The 21,949-nt window shown below is 35.3% G+C and overlaps 1 protein-coding gene across 3 annotated transcripts in view; it reads left to right on the top strand.

Annotated features, from left to right (window-relative positions):
- Positions 1-21,949, top strand: part of LOC150106513 (cyclin-dependent kinase 17-like) — a 363,340-nt gene that overhangs the window by 220,600 nt on the left and 120,791 nt on the right. For all 3 annotated transcript variants that reach the window (XR_016548362.1, XM_090393169.1, XM_090393168.1), the window contains exons 13-14: positions 5,647-5,893; positions 13,977-14,067. Coding sequence is in view for 2 of the 3 variants with exons in the window: in XM_090393169.1 (XP_090249295.1) it covers positions 5,647-5,893; positions 13,977-14,067 (338 nt within the window). In the remaining variant the exon portion in view is untranslated. The remainder of the gene's footprint in view (positions 1-5,646; positions 5,894-13,976; positions 14,068-21,949) is intronic.

Here is a 21,949-nt window from a genome sequence, read left to right on the forward strand (position 1 = left end):
ATTTTTGCTTCATTCAATGCATTTTTCCCCTCATAACATTTTTCTTTCTTTTTTTTTTTTTTTTTTTTGAGTTTATGCATTGTAATCCTCATTTACATCTTTTTCACATCCTGTTCTTTCTCACCACTTTTGTGTTAATTTCACTTTTATTCATTTTCACTTTTACCCCACTTACTATTCTCACCCTTATTTTCCTTACTGTTCTCGTTTATACCTACTTTTTTTGCTATTCTCCTGTGCTTATATCTTCTCTAATTTTATTTGATTTCATCTTTTTTTTTTTTTTTTTCATTCTCTCTAATCTTGCTCTTTTGATCCAAGGATGTATTCTCTAAAAAATGCATTTAATGTTCATCACCAAATTTAATCAATGTAACTCCATGAGTTCTCACTTTTGTAAACTATATGTATCGGCAGACTGGTTGGCCAAGTTGTTAGCATACCTGTTCTCCAACCAACAGGCTGCAGGTTCAAATGCCACCATTGGCATGGATGTTTGTGATTATCTTTAGCTGGGAGGTGAATGCCATTTCCCAGTGTGAGACCACTGCCCTGCTTATTGGAGACCTAAAGTGGTGGCTTGGAAATGTTCCATGTTTGGTCTCTAGAGCAGGGTTTCTCAAACTTTTTCTCCGGCAGAACACTTCACAAATCCTGAAATGTTCACGGAACATCTTGGTTATTTTGTAACGTATTAATTAATTAATTGGTAATTTAGCTTATGTTATTGTTAATTGATAATTAATTATTAATGGTTGATAATTATTAATTAAACATCAATTAAACCATCATTAAATTAATTTGTGCTGATTTTCCTTGACATATCCCATTCTGATCACCAAAAATTTATAATATTATAAGTACTTATGAGTGAATGCAGACTTTTTCTCCTGTGTGCTGGTTTTGTAGGGTAGGTAAATATAAATAAAATAAATGAGTAAATCTAAGCGTTAAGAAAAAACAATCATTTATTGTCAAATGTTAATTAGTAAAAACAAAACACATAAAAATAGTAAAACACGCATATTGCAAATTAAGTTCTTATAGTCGGAACACTAAATTAGCTGTATACAAGACTGTGTTCAAACCAATTTTAACTTATGGATCTGAGAGCTGGGTCAGAAGTAAAACACTTGACCAAAGACTAGAGACCGCAGATATGAGAGTCCTGAGAAAGATTAGAGGCGTGAACAGATGGCATCAATGGCAATATCATATTAAAAATGAGGATATTAGGAAAGAACTTGACATTGTCAGCATCCAGGAATGCGTTAGCAGAGCTAATCTCAGATGGTATGGTCACTTAAATAGAATGGGAGAGGAAAGATTAGCAAAACAAGTGTTCTCTGCCAGGTTGGCAGGAAAACGACCGAGAGGAAGACCAAGATATAGGTGGATTGATACGGTACAAAGTGCCTTAGACGATAGAAATATAAGATCTGATAATGTTGGAGTCTTGACAAGTAACAGACTGATTTGGAGGAAAATTGTAGATAGGAAGTTAGTAATGATGTAATTTTTTCATGTAGTACTGTCATATCCTGTACACCCCTTGAGGGTACATGGCAGGAATTTGATGATGATGATGATGATGTTCTTAATGACTTCGATGTTTTTGGGTCTTTGAATTATAAATTCTTTTGATATCAGGCACAATATTAGAAAGTTGAATTCTCATATTTGGTGTAGCGTCAAGTCTGTTCCTGGACTTTGATTTGGTTGCAGCATAATATGAAAATCCTGCCTCACATAAATATGTCGTTGTGAAATGAAGTAAAACAAGAATAGCTAGTTTTGACACGCTGGGGTACTCTTCTGTTAAATTTGTCCAAAAATCATTTATTGGCAGTTCTTTGTATTTTTGTTTTAAATCAGAGTCACTAATTAAGTCAATTAGATTTTTATAGTCACTTGTGCCGAAGCTTGCTGGCTTAGCTGTCGCTGCAAATGGATTTAGAACCCAGGAATTGTCCTCACTGGATTTTGGAAAATATTGCAAAAGGGTTGATTGCAGGTCATGCAAGTGTTCTAAAATTACATTAGATACTTCTTCATTTACTTTAGAATTTATTTCAGTCAAAAATTCATGCAAGGTGGAAAAACAATTAAAATTATTCTGTTCAACTGTAGAAATCCAGAATTGCAACTTCCTGTCGAAAGATGCAATTTTATCTCTTGTATTAAAAATTGTAATATTCTTTCCTTGTAATGATAAGTTAATTTCTTTGCACTTTGTAAAAATATCTGCCAGATATGCAAGCCTCATCAGTCATGAAGAATTTCTTAATAATTCAATAAAATTTTGTCCTAAATTATGTGACATCAAGAAGACCATTAATTCACTACGAAGTTCAAAAAGCCTCAATAATGCTTTTCCTCTGGATAGCTATCTTACTTCAGTATGTAATAAAAGTGTGTTATGTTCACTACCCATTTCATCGCACAAAATTTTAAATAATCTGGATTGAAGTGGTCGAGATTTTACATAGTTGATCATTTTTACGGCTTCATCCAAAATAGTTTTTAAATATGTAGGAATTCTTTTTGTTACTAGTGCTTGTCTATGCAAAACACAATGACTTTTGGTGGCTCTTGTAGCTACTTGCAGGATATGCATTACAACTCCCTTCATCTTTCCTACCATTGCTTGAGCACCATCTGTACAAATATCAATACACTTCTCCCAACCGATTTCCTGTTTTGTAATATAATTATTAATACAGTTGAATATATCTTCTCTGGTAGTTTTTTCTTGTAGATATGCACACGAGTAAATCTTCTTCAATACTTTTATCAAATATGTAACGAACAAACACTAGTAATACAGCGAGTCCTGTGACATCTGTAGATTCATCCATTTGCAATGAATATTCACTGCAAAGTCTAAGTCGATAAATTAGCTCTTTTTCTATGTCAGCAGAAAGATCTTTGATGGGGCATGAAACAGTATCATTTGATAATTGTACTGCATCTATTTTTTTTAGCAACCAGCTCTTTTAACATGCATGATATAATGTCTTTCACACACAAGGCTTAATGAGTGTCTCACCAATTGTATGAGCTTCACCATGAAGTGCGATGCAGTAACTCACGCGAAAAGATACCTCTGTTGCATTTTCAGTTGTAGCAATTGTAGCCATTTGAAGTTTAGATTTTTCTAGCGAGTCACGTCGTCTCTTAAAAAAATGTATATCTTTTCCTTTGTAATCAGTGTGTTTCGTTTCGAAGTGCCTACGAAGCTTAGCTGGAACCAAAGAACTGTTTACTAGTATTTTATTACATAAAACACACATTGCATCAAATACTCATTACATCAGAGTGTATTTGCCAATACATGTAAATCCATAATTTAAATAACTTTCATGGTACTTCCATTTTGGTCTGTTCTTAGATGACTCTTGTTCTTTAATATTAGCTTTTGAAGAAACCACAGTTTGCAATTCCATATCTTCTCCAATCATACGAGTAGATGTGTCAGCAGAAGTACTTGCTCCTCCTTGTGTTAAAGTTCCTGTCTTTAAACAAGAATCCATGGATATTTTTTCAATAATATTCAAATTCCAATATTTGTTAGAGCTATAATAAAAACAAATAGAATTGTGTTGTAAAGGTAACTTTAGTATGAAAAACAATAAGATTATAAATAAGAAATGTCGAATAATATAAAAGTAAATGAATAATGCAAAATAGTAAAAAAAACTGCAACACACAAAAGTAAATATGAATTGTAACAATACTTGTAAGAAAAGTACTGACCCATATCAAATAATGTAAAAGCAATTGTAATAAAAATGTTCAGTAACAAAAATTAAACAGTTCAAATAAATCATATATTAATTATAAATTTTGTTAAAAGAGTAAGAAGAATTCGTTTTTTTAAAAGCCGCCTCGCCTACTCCCTATATACGGGAATAAAAAGGCGTTAGCTGTTGTTGTTTTATTCCGAGGGCCCGGTCCCAACAAATTTACTCGTAAATACCTTCCAAAATTTTTTAAAGTTCATACAGTAACATAAGTATTAATAATTAATTATGGCATAATCATAAAGAGTATTAGTACACTTATGTATACAGTCTGGCATGTTGACAAATATAAATTACATTTAAATTAGTTATCAATCACTGGACTAATGAAATCTTGTAACATGTCATAGTTTCTTCAGGCAAACATCATTAAATTAATTTGTGCTGATTTTCATTGACATATCCCATTCTGATCACCAAATATATTTATAATATTATTATAAGTACTTACGAGTGAATGCAGACTTTTTCTCCTGTGTGCTGGTAGTTTTCCTCTCCTTTTGTACATTCTGGAGATCTTTGTAGACTTGAGGTGGATGACTCACTATCTGTTCCATCACAAACACCTTCAATAAGAGATTTCTTAATACCAAAATTAAACAAAGTGCTTGTCTCTTATTCATATTAGACTTTAACTCTGTATTCCTATTACTTTTTAAAAAATCACAGCACTCTGGTTTCAGAACAAGCACTTACACACTGCAATACGAACTTGCGAAGAAAGTATTCAGTAGTAATAGATTTGAGAAAAGGATACAGACTACCTTGATCTTCAATTTCAGTGGAAAAATTTTCTTTATACTTCCTTGCTGATTGGTCACTGACGTTTGCAACGCAGATGTTATTTCGTTCAGTTTTGAGAACATTTATGATCGGTCATAAATGGTGATATTCTCTTTCCCGATTGTTGAAAGATTTCAATGTGTGAAAATTAACGATAATTAATGAATATTTCCATGTTTAAAAATATGCTGCTTGGTCACTGACTTCTGCTACACAGATGTCATTTCCTTCAGTTTTGAGAACAGAGGATATGGCACCAATTGTTGTAATGGGCTTGCAGGCAATTTTTATGACCCATCATAAACAGCGGCATTTCCTTTCCCAAATGTTGAAAGGTTTCAATGTGTGAAAATTAACGATGCACAGATTTTATTAGGTGTTCTGGATCTAAGCTTTTCGACATATTCACGAATATTATTCTCCTCAGAATATTTTTACTGTAAAATATTTATTCATGAAAAATGCTTAGAAAACTAAACTGACAAATTCCATAACTTTTCACGGAACACAGTTTGAGAAACCCTACTCTAGAGCATGGTTTCCTGATTGTAGAAAAAATAAATGCAAAATACAAAAAATATATAAAATTGATAAAAATCAAAACACATCTCTAGCCCACCCACAATACAAAATGTGCTATAGGTTTGCAGATAACCTTTCATGGGTGGGAGCAACATAAAAAAAAATAAAAAAATGCATCATGTTGCCACTCAAGGTCATATAGTGAGTAAGAACCTTAAGTTATTTTGTTACAATAATGAAATATCATGGTAGGCATATTTAAGATAATTATATAATAAAATATTTACACGAGTTTTTATCGGGTATTATTATTTTAAACCTTAAGTTATCTATGTGGTTTGTCCACTCTGTTATTACACTAGATCCACCATTACAATCATGTCTAGATGAATACTATTTTGGATAATGATTGGATTAATTAATTATCTGATTGGATAATTTTCATATTAATTAATCATCAATTTCAGACTGATTCATTTTTAAATTTAAAAGTACACTAAGTTGTTTAATAAAATTAGATTTTTCTTTTCATTTTTAGGGGTGTAGGGTGTATTTTCTTTGAAATGGCAAGTGGTAGGCCTCTGTTTCCAGGTTCCACAATAAAGGATGAACTTCATTTGATATTTCATGGTCTAGGTACTCCTGCTGAGGAAACATGGAAAGGAATAACTTCTAATGAAGAATTTTTGTCATACAAATTTCGTGTGTATGAACCTGAACCACTTGTAACAAGGGTGCCTCAATTAGACTTAGAAGGATTAGACTTGCTGGCCAAGCTCTTAAAAGTAAGTAGGTAATTAATAATATGAAAAGTTTGAATTTTCCAGATATGTTGGAATCACGCTACTTGCATACATAGATTCACTAAGTATAGGTTAGATGGTTAGATGCACTGTATCTGATTGGTGTAAACTTTCTAAGTAGATACTAGTCACTCAGTGATCGATAGTCATTTCTCTGATGTTTCTGGATTTACTTTATTGCTATTAACCTTGTTTGCTTTTCTGTTGATTTTTCAAGCCTTTTAATGGAGTTTAAATGATGGATAATTATAACTAATAGACCAGTACTAAGTATGTGGCAGAGGCTTTATGCTAAATAATCTAAGTGCCTTTTCATGTTTCATGCTGTTTATTTTATTTTGGTTGAAGAGGGGACTCTTTATATTAAAAATGAAAAAGGTGTGAAATTATTTCAGTGCATGTTAATTTGCAGACTCACATTCCCTGTATACCACTTTTTTGATATCTGTCAGTCAGCCATCCTCTTATCCATGCTAATATTTTATAATCCAAATCCACATTCTCCAATTTATGCAGCAGTCTAAAGCCTTAACAAAATCCAAAAGTATCATTATTATAGAATGTGAGCAAGTTGCTAAAACATGCTCTTCCCTTAGTAAACCAATGTTGTTCATTGCATAGTAGAGATTCACTGTCAACCCATTTCTTAATGCAAGGCTTAACAAATTTTTCCAAAATCTTCACCATCACTCCTGAGATACTAATTGGTGATAGTTGGATGCATTGGTCTTTGCACCACCCTTGTGCAATGGGATTACCATACATTCTTTCCATTCCTGTGGAGTCTTCCCTGTTCTGACAACACTGAAATTATATAGCCTGGTCAGAGGAATAGTCAGTTCAGCTGAATACTCTTTTAGCACCTGTGCTAATATTCCATCAGTCCCTATTGCTGAATTCTTATCCAGTTTGTGCAACAGCTCTAATACCTCCTCTTCATACACCTGAGTAAATTCATTTAGTTCAGAAGTAGCAGTAAACTCCATTTTGTATACAGGTTGATAGCTTTTAGCAGAATGGGTGCTCATTAGTTGAACAACCTCTTCTGCATCTGTCACCCCTCACCCCATCTGCATTTAGAAGAGTTATTCTTTCATATTAATTTTTTTTTCTTTTAATTGCAGCATATGGATAAATTTCTTGTGGGTTGTCTTTAGCCTGCAGAGCCAGTTTCTTTTCATACTCAGACTTAGCTTTCCGTACAACAGTCATAACTATTCTATCCTGCTGCTTATGATTTTCTGAACGGACATCATCCTTATGCACACGGTATTCCTTCCACATCTTCCATTTCTTACGAATCTCTTGCTTAATTAGAATACACATCCATTTCACTCCTACCCTATTTATTCTTCGAACTCTCAGGATGCTTCCCATGCACTGTCAATATTCTTCCTATCCAGCAACTGATACCATTCTGCTGAACTCAGTATACTGATTGGCCAATTGGTTAGCATATCTGCTTTCCAGCCAAAAAGGCTGCAGGTTCGAATCCTGCTGTGGGCATGAATGTTTGTAATTGTCTGTGAAAATACTAGTTGTGGTGGTGGGCAGTAGATGGCATTGGTGTAGATGATGTGGTTTGCTGTAGTTCTGAATTTGAGTAGTGGAGACAGAGAATAGGTGTCCTCCTCGATTAGTCTTTGGACTCCTTGGAGGTGTCGTGTAGTAGTAATAATAAAAAACAAGAATCCTTCATAAAAGTCATTTCCTCAGAACATCTTTATAAATTTTATAATTCTTTTCATTATGCCAACTCATGGTATTTCGTTATTGAAATAAGCAAATAAGTTTCATTGTCCATTTCCTCATTATGAAGTTTTCCCACATAACTACTTTAAACTGCCTTCCAATCAAGAAGTTTATCTTCTTATTTGGTATTGAATGCTATCACTAGTCCTTTAATTTATTTATTTAATTATATTTTTATTTTGTAGAAAGTGAAACTAATGTTTTGTATTTTACTGATTGATCAGTTCCCTAAATTTCTGTTTGTTTCTTAAAATGTTAAATTTGTTTTTTCTTGCTTGGATACTATAGTGTAAAATTTGGTGTGCCATTGTAAAATTTTCTGCTGTGTCTTTGTAAATCTTACTTATTCTTCTTATTTGTTCTCAAAAATATTTTCGTCTAGATATGCTTGTGCTTATTGAACTTATCTCTAACACTTTAATTACCCTTTTAATTTAAATAATCTCTCTGGGCCTTTATTCATTCTTAAGAATGATGCTAGTGGATATAAGACAAAGGAATTGCTAATGGTCAACACCAATTCCTTTGTTTCAATACTGGATCTGATTTCCTTTTCAGATTCAGGGAAAGTTTATATTTATCCTGCACCACCCTGAATCCTAGATTAACAAAGCATGCAGAATCAAGGAACCAGAACACAGTTTAGCATACAATCTTATTTCGCTATAAATTACTTTTGCAGTCGTAGCGTCTCTAATAATTAATCTCCCGCGGTGGTCCGAATTTTACGAGAAAGTGCAATAGAGAAGAAAATCAGGCAAGGCACCAGTTAAACTTAAAAAGCAAAACATTTAATTACAAATGAAGCATCTTACACTTTATGAATATGCATTAATGAAGTAATCTACAATTTCTAAGGAATGAGCATTAAATATTCAAACTCTCTATCTTTATCATAGCATACAAAACAAAGAACTTCATATATAGTTTACAATTTCTACTTGATAGATCAAACATACTCTTCTCTACTCCTCAATACTAAGGATATTCGCTAATTGAATCTCTAAGTAAGCTCCACATGCTCTTACAATAATTCTTTCACTAAAATTTCATAATCACTCTGCTATAAAAAGAATATTATCTCTAGAGTCCTTCCCATAATTACAAACTTTTTTCTTATACACAATTGCTTATAAAAACATGGACTGTACATTACCAACTGCTGGGAAATTGTTTGGTCACTTCACATAGCACGACTGGACAATCATTTTCGATTCCTAGTTCCTTCTGCTCTTTCAGAGGCATTCTTCACGGGTCCGAGCTGTAGTTACCTCCGCCGCTGAAAGTAGGCATATGTTGTTCTCTGGTTAACTGGCACAACATTGTAATGATATCTCCGGAAATATCGGAGATTTCCTTCCACTGGACTGATTGCTGACCGGTAAACTTTCAGGAATTTCACAGCATAGTTCCTCAGTCTTTATCTCGAGTCTGCGTCGAAAAGCGGGGGACGAGAAGGAGCCACGAGGAGGTTCCAACACACCAGAGCACGTCCAAGAGCATAAGAATAAGAGAGTGTTTTAGGCACTGCAACGACCTTTTAAATTGCGCACTACCAATTACTTCTACGTCATCCAGTACTTAGCGCCACACACAGAAATCTTAGCGAGCTCTTCCAAGTTTGGGGGGGGGGGGGAGAACTGCATGCTTACCTGAAGGGTGCACGTGTTTAGATTCCGTCTACTTTTACTTAATCAGATTATCTTTTCTCCTGGCAATTTTTAAGTACTTACACAAAAGCAGCAAGGTTTAAGAATTTAAGCAATTTACAATATTTTACCTTATAACATAAAGTAGTGAAAAAATATTCTTAATTTAGTAATACTTTGGTAAATTACAAGAATTTAGTAAGCCTTATATATCAATATGTGATTCAAACATAAACCCATGTTAAGTCTGTAGGAAATGTTAATTAACTTAATTTTAGTTTCATTCAGAACTTAACAATAGGCTCTGTAGACAAGATTTTTTATTTATTTTATATTCTTTTTTTTTTACAAAACTCTGATTGGGTGGTTTGGAAGTAACAGCACCAAATGTGTAGAAAAATAGTGAAATAAAAAAAATTAAGTGTGTGGAAATATAGTGAACGGTTACAAAAATAAATAAACATTGTTAATGATCCAGATGTGATGATATTATTTTTTTTCCCCAAGAAGGTGAGGTGCTTTCAGTTATAGGATACCCACGTATTTTGTAAATGACTTCACTTTTTCTGAATATTAAAGAGATTTTCACTATATTATTTCAGGAAATTACAATGTACTGGATATACATCAAAATAAATTTTAATATATTTCTATATTTCGCCAATGTCACGCTGCCATTTTCAAGAACTTAGGTACAAGGTACGTGCACGCAGGCACAGCAAAAACAATAAATGAGTAAGAAGAATGAAGCTATTATTTCTCCTAAAGTCCTGATGGTGCCCTCTAGCTGGCGATGTTGGTATTCTTGGGCGATTGGGCTGAAGGTCTTCTGATGTAGGTTTCCCAAATTTGAGGAAGTCTCATGCAGCCAAATTTGTTGAGGTTTGGCTCGTTTCTTAGGGCTGAAGCCGATTCTATGAAAAGCCTTTCATATCTGTATTTGCTATGGTGTATTATCCTGGCTTTTTTCCACCGTATTCTATGGCAGGTATCCAGAGCATGGTCAGTAAGACCAGAGTGGCTGTATTGGTGAAACCGGATGTAGTCCTTGTGTTCTGAAATTCTGATATTTGCTGTCCTGCCTGTTTGGCTGAAGTAGGACAGCTTACAGCTGCAAGGGACCTAGTACACACCAGGTAGGTCTAGGGGGGGGGGGGGGGGGGAGGTTGGTCTTTTGTTGAGCGGATAAGGGATGCCAATTTTTTATACGGTTTGTAACAAGAAGTTATGTTTTTTAGGATTTTTGTGATTTTTTCTGAGGTGCCTCGGATATAAGTTATGGTGATGGATTTAGAGTAATCCTTGTTGTGAGGGGGGGGGGGTTGTGGTTTACTGGTTGTAATATTTGGGGGGGGGGGGGTAGCCATTGGCTGAGAACGTGTTGAGGATGTGGTTTCGTTCTGTGGTTAGGGCATTGTCATTCGAGCAGATAAGTTTAGCCCTGTTGTGTAGTGTCTTAATGACTCCATATTGTTGTGAGGGGGGCGGGGGATTGTTGGTGAATGTATCTGCCTGTATGGGTGGGTTTTCTATATACTGAGAAAACCAAGGTTCCATCAGGCTGGCGGGTGACTAGTGTGTCTAAGAACGGAATGCAGTTGTTTTTTTCCTCTTCCAGGGTGAATTTGATTCTGGGGTGTTGGTTGTTTAAGTGTGTTAAGAAGGAGAGGAGTGCATCGGAGCCATGTGGCCAAATAGCGAATACATAATCTACATAGCGAAGCCAAATGGTTGGTTTTTGTGGGGCAGAGTTCAAGGCTTGCTCTTCAAAAGTCTCCATATAAAAGTTGGCCAAGGGTGGGGAGAGTGGAGAACCCATGGCAGTCCCCTCTATTTGTTTGTAGAATTTTCCTTGCCAAACAAAATAGCCTGAGTTCATTGTGAACTGAAATAGGGCTGTGATATTGGGAGGAAATGGGACGGATGTAGCTTGTGTTCTGACTGGATGAATAGACTGGATGTAGCTTGTGTTTCTGACCAAAGCCAAACCACCTAAAACCAACATGCCCAATAAAGAAATTAAATCTCTATTAGAATTAAAGAAAAACTAGAAAATAATAATCACCAAAGCTGACAAAGGGAATGCCACAGTATTGCTGAACCAAAAAGATTACACAGGTAAGCTGAAATCTCTATTGTTAGATCGTGCCACTTACCTCCCTATTGAATACAATCCCACCAACTCACAAATTAGAAAACTCCACAGGCTCCTTAAGAAGGTCACTTCTTGGCCTGTGGAAATCACCAACAAACTAAAACTATTATAACTCCATACCCCCCCCCCCCCCCCCCGTATTTATGGACTCCAAAAATTCACCAAGGAAAATGTGCCATTACGTCCCATAGTGGATGGCATTGATTCCCCCACATACAAACTAGCTAAACATTTGGCCAAAGCTCTCTCACACTATACTGGCAACACACCTTCATACATAAAAAACTCAGCCCACTTCAAAGCCAGCATAGAAAACCTTACACTCAAACACACTGACATAATGGTCAGTTTTGATGTCTCCTCCTTATTTACGAATGTCCCTCTCAAAGAATCCTTAGAGCTAATCCAAGCTAAATTTCCTCCCGATATCACAGCCCTATTTCAGTTCACAATGAACTCAGGCTATTTTGTTTGGCAAGAAATTCTACAGACAAATAGAGGGGACTGCCACGGGTTCTTCCACTCTCCCCACCCTTGGCCAACTTTTATATGGAGACTTTTGAAGAGCAAGCCTTGAACTCTGCCCCACAAAAACCCAACCATTTGGCTTTGCTGTGTAGATGATGTATTCGCTATTTGGCCACATGGCTCAGATGCACTCCTCTCCTTCTTAACACACTTAAACAACCAACACCCCCAGAATCAAATTCACCCTGGAAGAGGGAAAAAAACAACTGCATTCCATTCTTAGACACACTAGTCACCCGCCAGCCTGATGGAACCTTGGTTTTCTCAGTATATAGAAAACCCACCCATACAGGCAGATACATTTCACTAACAATCCCCCCCCCCCCACACACACACACACAACAATATGGAGTCATTAAGACACTAAACAACAGGGCTAAACTTATCTGCTCGAATGACAATGCCCTAACCACAGAACGAAACCACATCCTCAACACGTTCTCAGCTAATGGCTACCCCTCCTAAAAAAATCCAAAAAATATTAAAACCAGTAAACCACAACCGCCCCCCCCTCCCCCTCACAACAAGGATTACTCTAAATCCATCACCATACCTTACATCCGAGGCACCTCAGAAAAAATCACAAAAAATCCTAAAAAAACATAACTTAACTTCTTGTTACAAACCGTATAAAAAATTGGCATCCCTTATCCGCTCAACAAAAGACCAACCTCCCCCCCCCCCCCCTAGACCTACCTGGTGTGTACTAGGTCCCTTGCAGCTGTAAGCTGTCCTACTTCAGCCAAACAGGCAGGACAGCAAATATCAGAATTTCAGAACACAAGGACTACATCCGGTTTCACCAATACAGCCACTCTGGTCTTACTGACCATGCTCTGGATACCTGCCATAGAATACGGTGGAAAAAAGCCAGGATAATACACCATAGCAAATACAGATATGAAAGGCTTTTCATAGAATCGGCTTCAGCCCTAAGAAATGAGCCGAACCTCAACAAATTTGGCTGCATGAGACTTCCTCAAATTTGGGAAATCTACATCAGAAGACCTTCAGCCCAATCGCCCAAGAATACCAACATCGCCAGCTAGAGGGCACCATCAGGACTTTAGGAGAAATAATAGCTTCATTCTTCTTACTCATTTATTGTTTTTGCTGTGCCTGCGTGCACGTATCTTGTACCTAAGTTCTTGAAAATGGCAGCGTGACATTGCTGAAATATAGAAATATATTAAAATTTATTTTAATGTATATCCAGTACGTTGTAATTTCCTGAAATAATATAGTGAAAATGCATAACCAACGTCTAAACCTTTCCACGAGAATTAAAGAGATTTTAAAGGCTATTATTGTTTTACAGGGCTAGTTTAAGATTATATTCACCTCTATATAATTATATTAAAGAAAATTATGGTTAAATTACACAAATCCTTTCATGACGTAAATGAGATTAAAGCAAAATTTTCATTTGTGAATGAAATACTAATTCTCACTTTATTAAAATACTGGTATTTCATAAAATACTAGTATTTTATGAAACAAAATTTTTTAAATTGATATTTGATAATATTTGTCTTATTGACTTTTTTGGGGGGTGGGGAGATGTATGGTGCATGCTTCCAAAGTGAAATACATAGCTAATTAATTAGCTTGCATGGATTAATTAACTATGTGGTTGGAGAGCAGGATGTTACCCACTCACCCAACCAGTCCAGCAGTCTGTTCACAAGAGAATTAATTATGTATTTCACTTTGAGAGCATGAACCTATACATTTATTATTATTTTTTTTTTTTAAATATTTTTATGGAAGTAATTTTACTATTTCTTCACAGATTCTCTCCTTCTCTTCCCTTGCAAATATCAAATGTGGTGATGGAAATCTGAATTTTGTGTTTAGCATAGATTAAATACAGTAACTTCACAACAGTAAGACAGATGTAGCTGTTAATCTTAACAATAAAAATTGAAAAGTAATGAACTTTTTTTTTATTTGTATATTTGACATTCTATCCATATTTCAGTATGATCCTGAACAAAGAATAAATGCTAGGGAAGCTACAAGACATCAATACTTCAGTATTCTGGGTCCAAATGTCCACAAATTACCTGATAGTAAGTTTTTTTTATTGCTCTGTGTTTATAAAATATCTAGAAGATAATATGTGGACATAATCAAGTGAAATATCATTTATTTCTAACCATTCAGAAACCATTGGAATGATTTATTAATTTTCTAGTCTTATTCACTGGATGCACATACACATTTATCTTAGTATTATAAAGTCTGTTTCTGTTCAGTTATGAAATATTCGTAAATAGGCTATTGGCATACACTCTTATCATAACTACTTAAAAGCAACATAAAGTTGTTGGGCTGTCTTCATGATAATGTAAACAGTCTCCTGAAGATATTACATGAACCCTGAGAGACAAGACCACCTAATATAGTATACAGCAACATAATTTTTTGTAAGAAAAATTGTGTCCCATGATTTTTGTAGAATAATATATATAAAATAATTGATATGTTATACGTCTGATTATTTGAGTGATATTGAGTTGTCACTTTATATCAGGCTCATGCTACAAATTTGGTTACCTTTGCAACTGATAATGGCTGACAGACCTTCACTGATTGATTAGTCAACAGAGATAAATGGTTTGAGGTATGAGCTAGACTTGGAGTTGCTGAATAACATATCCTTTGTCTCCATCCATCCATATGTTCACTGGGCATCCACAGATGCTGTATGGTCACTCTGATGCTCTGTGATGTGCCACACCAGGTCTCGCCATGTAGTCCTGTTGTATGCTTTTCTGGAGGCTTAAACTCTCTGAAGATCAGTCACTACACACACACACACACACACACACACACATACACACACACACACACCATCTACCCATCTCATTGATGGTCTACCACTTCCTCTTTTTCCAGGAACTTTACCATCTATTACTGTTCTGAGAAGTCCTCCTTCCATCCTTTCAGTTTGTCCAAAATATTTTAACTTTCTTCTGTTACTGATCTTTTCTAAATTCATTCATTTGTATGCCTTTCAGTACATGATATCCTCAGCAGCCTTCAGTAACACCATATCTCAAAAGCAGATATCCTCTTCTCATCTGACTTCTTTAGGTTCCAAGTCTCACATCCATAAGTCGCTGTTGGAAAAAACAACTGCATCCAAAATCCTCAACTTTGTTTCCATGGAAAATAGATCCATCCTTCCAGATTTTTAGACAAATCTTTGACTGTTGTTTTAGCCATTCCTAATCTTATTCTGATGTCTTCTGAATAGCAATTCTTTACATTAATAATGGATACCAGGTACTCAAACTTGCTGACTTCCTCAATTCTTTCTCCATTAAGGTACACTTGTTTCTCAAGAACTTTCCTGTTTGTATTTCCTTTGAGAACCATAATCTTTGTCTTGCTAGGATTGAGTTGAAGTCCTCTGTTATTACTGATCTTGTTAACATTGTCAAGAATTTGTCCTAGTTCTTCCTTGTCATCGCAAAGGAGTACTGTATCATCAGCATACCTCAGATTACTGAACAATCTACGTCCTATCTTAATTCCTGTGTTTAGCTTATCCAATTCTTCACGCATGATGTCCTCTGCAAAAATACTAAACAAGTGAGGAGAAAGTAAATATTTTTGCTTAACTCCTTTTCCAATCTGAAGTCAGTCAGTCAATCCAACCTGTTCTTACCATGGCTTCTTGCTCCCTGTACAAGTTGGCTATCAACCTGATAGTGTGTGACTGGTAATTAATTTACGGAATTAACAACGCATATAAAGTAAATTAATTAAAGATAACTTTAATGAATCACTTCTATATTTCGACAATGTCACATTGTCATCTTCAGGAACATAAAGATATGGTATGTGCACTAAAGGAACTAACAAAGCAAATGAGGAAGAAATTAAGACACTAATTTTGTTCCTAAAGTCCTAATGGTGCCCTCTTGCGGGCTAATTTGGTAGTCTTGGCCGTTGGGCTGAAGTTCTCATAATGAAAGTCTCCCAAATTTGTTGAGGTTAGGAACGTTTTTTAGAGCTGCTGAAGATTCTTTGAATAATCTTTCGTATTTAAACTTGCTGCGATGGATTATTTTTGTCTTCTTCCAACGAATTTTATGGTGGGTATCTAAGGCATGGTCTGCCAGCCCAGAGCGGCTGTACTGGTGAAACCGGATGTAGTCTTGGTGTTCTGAAATACTGATATTTGTTGTTCTGCCTGTTTGGCCAAAGTAGGATAATTTGCAGCTGCAAGGGACTTGGTATACACCAGGTAGGTCTAGGGGAAGTGGTTGGTCTTTGGTAGAGCGGATAAGGGATGCCAACTTTTTATATGGTCTGTAACAGGAAGTAAGGTCATATTTCTTGAGGATATTAGTTATTTTTTCAGAGGTGCCCTGGATGTAGGGGATAGTGATAGACTTGGTGTAGTCTTTATTGTTGAGGGGGGGAGGGGGGTTGTGGTTTTCAGGTTTTAGTATTTTTTGGATTTTTTTGGGGTTATAGCCATTGGCTAAGAAAGTGTTGAGGATGTGGTTTAGTTCCATAGTCAGGGCCTTGTCATCTGAGCAGATTAATTTTAGGACTTTAGGAACAAAATTAGTGTCTTAATTTCTTCCTCATTTGCTTTGTTAGTTCCTTTAGTGCACATACCATATCTTTATGTTCCTGAAGATGACAATGTGACATTGTCGAAATATAGAAGTGATTCATTAAAGTTATCTTTAATTAATTTACTTTATATGCGTTGTTAATTCCGTAAATTAATTACCAGTTATGTCTAACCAACGTATAAGTCTTACCACTGATAGTGTGTGTGGAGAAAAAACCATTATTTTCATTACTTCCCACAGTTTCACATGCTGAAACTGCTTAATGTATATTGGCTCTTTGATGTATATTAGATAAGAAATCTTCTTGTTTTAATCCTTCATATGCATCTGATTATTTCACTTATGTAATTCTTAGTATCATTCAGTTATGCCTTCATTGGATGATTATTATCATAGGTAGCAGAGTGAATTAGAGAGTGAATTCCTGGTTTCCTGAAATGGCATAAACCAGTATTGAGTTTTCAGAGCAGTATTCTGTTAATCCAGCCTTTGCTCCACCCACAGCATTAATTACTGTAAAATTGGGAGAAGAAAATAAAAGATTATTGTTTCATCATGCATAGGATCATCAAGAATGGGTTTCAGATATGGAAGCATTCTTGATGATTAAATAAAACTAACTTTTGTGTAGCTATTTTTGTGATATTATATTCTTACTTCCATCCTTTATATCCATGTGATGCACTTGTGTGCATGAAAGCAAGTTCTATGAACTTCTGAATTTTGATGGCTTATATATTGTATTATGTTATATTATTATGGAATATGTTTGCTTTTACCAAATTATACATTACACATGCAGAATTAACTTAGTTTAACATGCTGGTGGTTTGTTGAGTAGTATGGTATTGTATTAGGATTAGAGTTTGTAATTTTTTATTGTCCTTGGTATGGGTAGTTAACCTTCGGGGAGGGGGGTGGAGGTAATTTGGGCATGAGGATTTGGCTGAATGTGATAATTGTAGTGTGCAGAGTTATGCTGACAGCATGAAGTGTGAAGAAAGTAACAAAAGGTAACATTAATTTTATTTATAGGAATCATTTAGAAATAGCTGGAATGTCTGGACTTGTGCAGATGATAAGTGTGGTATAGTGCAATGTATTAAGGGTAAATTTTGGGCAGAAGTCACTGACGATTAGCTGCCAGATTAGTTAATGGAATAGCATTAAAAACTTGTTTCATTATTAAATTTTTTTTTTTTTTAAATGGAAGTAACACTAATATGATAGTGTTGCTTAATAGATAGTATAGATGGGAGGGGGAAGCAATTATCCTGCATAATTTTGCATATCCCTAAGAGTAAATTTTATAATTAAACTGGAGTCTGCTGGATGAATAATTAAGTTCTTAAAAAAAATACAATATAAGTAAAAGCTATGGAAAGAGTATGCCTGATAAATCACTTACTTTTGTATCATAGATAAGTAATAAACCAACATTAAATAAAATGTTAAGTACAGATTGTAAAGTAAAATTGGAATTACAACTAACTGGAATGGGTAAGAATAATAGAAAAAAAAACAAGCATAACACCAGTTCATCTGAAACAGTTTTGAATGATCTAGCTGTGGTTGCAGAAGAATTTAATAAGTAATTTGTAAGTTTATATGTGAACACTGGTTAGTTACATGAGAAAATTTTGCTTGAGGAAGAAATTGTTAATATCTTAAATTACTTGACTGTTGATAAGATTAATGATAGTAATGATATATCTTTCTTTTGTGCTAAATATATGTGTGTTATGGTTAATTAATCCACTTTTGATCATCTTGCCAACTCTCTGACATTGGAATAGTTCTTTCTGATAGGAAGTTTGCAAAAGTTTCTCCAATTCTTAATCAGCTAATATGGAAAATTGTAAGCCAATTGGTCTTCTAGTGTTATAGTATGGAAAAATAATTAGGAATCATATCCAGGATGTTCTTCACAAGAACCATGGCATGCAGCACTGTTTCATTAAGAGGAGATCACTTATTACAAATTTGCTTCCTTTTTATGATGAATTCATGAGAGAAATAGATCTGCATAATGATTACAATGTGATTTATTTGGATTTTAGTAATGCCTTTGTTAGTGTTCCACAGAAGGTATCAAATAATTATTGATGATTATCTGCTTGAGATGGATAGGAAATCAGGTAGCGGACAGATGGCAGGTGGTTGTGTTTAGATGAGTCTTCAAAGAGTCAGATTGTTAGGTGCAGGATACTGCAAGGTTTATAATTAAGAGAGAGAGAGAAGAATGCTACACAAAACAGAAAGGGATAGAATTGAAAATAATCAAATTAGATTACTGTGAAATGTTGTAAAGCATGCAAGATGGAGATTGGTTGGCCATATTTGCAGACTGACAGACAAAAGGGTGATAGAAATAAGGATTGAGTGGATACAAAGAGAAGGAAAAGTCATCACAGAGCAAGATGAAGGGATGATCTGCTGAGGTTTGATATGAGATGGTGAACATTGGCTAAAGACAGAAAGAATTGGAAAGTTATCCAACAGTGAGTGGAAGCAGGCTAAAGAAGATTAAGAGTAAAATTTTTCTCTTTGCTGATTATGTTGGACAGAGTAGTGTTCTGATGAGCTAAGTTCTTTAAAGGACGATCTTAAAATATTGGAATAGTGCATGTGGGGTTTAAAATTTAGTGTGAACAACTTCAAGTACTTTGATTTGGTAAGAAGATATTAGATGAATATAAGTTAAATGGACAAGCTTCAGAAAATGTTAATAAACAAAAAAAGATTTCAGTATTTTGGTTGGAAATTTTAATTCAGTTGCTAAGACATCTAGTAAAGCTCAGCAGATAACAGGATTAATTAAAAGTAGCATCATTTTAGATTTCTCGTACAAGATGATTACTTTTTTTTATCAAAGTAAAGATGCTATTATACACGTCAGGCTGATATTGGATCATGGCTCCCAGCTAAGCTTTCTAATGGATATCAAGAAAATGGAGGGTGTACAGATATGATTGACCATACTAACTCATCTCTGTATGCCTTCAATTTTATCATTTAGAGGGATTTTATCCTGGTAGTTAGGAGAATTGTTTAGTTAGTTGTAATGTGATGAATTTATCGAACAGAAGACTAGTAGGTGGTTTAATTGAAATACGAGGGTGGTCTGAAAAGTTCTCTGCCTAACAATAAAAAAAACTAATTTATAATGTCAAAATTATTTTTATTTTTCAACATAATCTTCCTTAAGACTAATACATTTATTCCAGCGATGCTCCAGCGCCATTATCCTGCCGTCCCTGTAGTGGTTCTCAGTAAGATCTGCAAAATACCCCTCTACAGCTGCAATCACCTCTTGATTTGAAGGAAAATGCTGACCAGTGAAGAAGAGTTTTAGTTTTGAGAAGACATAGAAGTCAGAGAGCTAAATCTGGGTGTTCCAACAATTCATAGTGCAGATCCCTAACTTTCCCATTGCCCAAACACCTTTGTGGGCAGGTGCATTGTCCTGATGAAAGATGATTTTTTTCTTCTGCAAACTGAGCCTTTTCTCACAAATTTTTCGTCTAGTCTGGTTAAAAGATCAGAATAATATTCCCCAGTTATTGTTTTACCCTTTTCAAGATAATTAATAAACAAAATGCCTTTAGCATCCCAAAGCACCGATGCCATGACCTTTCCTGCTGATGGAACCGACTTTGTCTTCTTTGCCGCTGAACAACCGGCTTCTGTCCACTGTTTTGACTGCTATTTGGATTCTAGTGTGTACTGGTGAATCCAAGTCTCATCCATAGTAATAAATCGACACACAAAATCAGTTTTATTCTTGTTAAAACACTCCAAGCACCGTTTAGAGATTTTGATGAGAGTGCATTTTTTGATCAACGCAGCACCCATCTTGCGCAAAGCTTTTTCATTTGCAATTCTTCATGCAAAATATATCCTACATGTTCTTTTGAAATGCCTATAGTCTCAGCAATTTCACACACACTTTGACTTGCTGGTCATCCATGTCATGCACTTGATCAATGATTTCTGGTGTTTTTACACTTTGTGGGAAGTCTTTCACGTGGATCATCTTCAAGGCTGATACGGCCACATTTAAACTCGGCAACCCATTTCTTAATTGTTGAAAACGAAGGAGAAGAGTGCTCATAAACTTTTATGAACTTTGAATGAATTTCTTTTGGCTATTCTAGTGATTTAATTTGAAAGTCATACTAAAGATACTGAGTGAAAATTTTATTCTTCTAAAAATTCACATAAGTTAAATCCATATTATGTTTAATTAATTATCATGTCTTACATTCCAATTTGCCAACTTACACATAAAGAGTACTATATGGTAGAGTCACATCCAGGAGAATGCAGCTAACTAGCGGTATATTTGTAGTGATGTTAAAGAGATTTGTCTCTCTTTAACATCCATGCCCACAGTGAGATTTGAACCTGCCTGTGCTTGGAGAAAGGATATGCTAACTCCTTGGCCAACCAGGCTAAATGATTAATGTATCTACTGTTTGCTGGTGATGCCAAAACTGAGGAGGGCAGCTGTTAATAACAGTCTAGAGATCCTGCAGCATGATTTCAGTAGACTAACAGTGTGAACAAAGAATAATGGTTGTGGCTTAATGTAGCAAAGCATAAATTTATGCATTGGCCATTGAAATGATCTTAAGCTCTATATCACATTAATGGAACTGGCCTGCTGGCAATTGATGAGGCTTAGGATTTGGAGGTGATGGAGGACAAGGATTTGAAGTTCATAGGGCATATTTGTAGAGTTAACAAAATAGCTCAAAGGATCACTTGGATAGAAGAACACACTGATGAGTAGAGAGATAAGGAAGTTGTTATTCTTCTTTATGAGCCTTTGGCACACTCATATCTGCAGACAGAGATTTGAACACCAGGTTTTTTTTAGGGGGTGTTGGAGAGGATCTAGAAGTGAGCAACCAAAATGGTGCTGAGTGTTGCCTGTAAGGATAGATTGAAGGTTTGAGGGTTACAGAATTTAGTTAATAGGTAGAAAAGATGAGATACGATAGAAGAATAGAAGTTAATAAAGGGATTTTATAGAGTAGGTGCTGAAGAAATTTTCCAATATATGACAAAGTGGGAGAGAGAACAAGCTGGTCAACCCCAAAGTTTTAGGAGTATGAAGACTAGATTTTTTTATGGAGTTGTCGTGAGTGCTTTGCCAGCAAATGAGTTTAAAAGAAATATATTATTATTATGACACCTCCAGGGAGTCCAAAGACTCATCGAGGGAGGGCACCTACTATACAACTCTGTCTCCACTCATTCCACCAACACTACAATTAACTGCAACTACACCAGTGCCATCTACTGCCCACCACCACTAGTATTTCCACAGACAATCACAAACATCCATGCC

Source organism: Typopeltis vanoorti, chromosome 5 (assembly GCF_054136105.1).
Source record: "Typopeltis vanoorti isolate ZY-2024b chromosome 5, IOZ_Tvanoo_1.0, whole genome shotgun sequence".
NCBI lineage: Eukaryota > Metazoa > Arthropoda > Arachnida > Uropygi > Thelyphonidae > Typopeltis > Typopeltis vanoorti.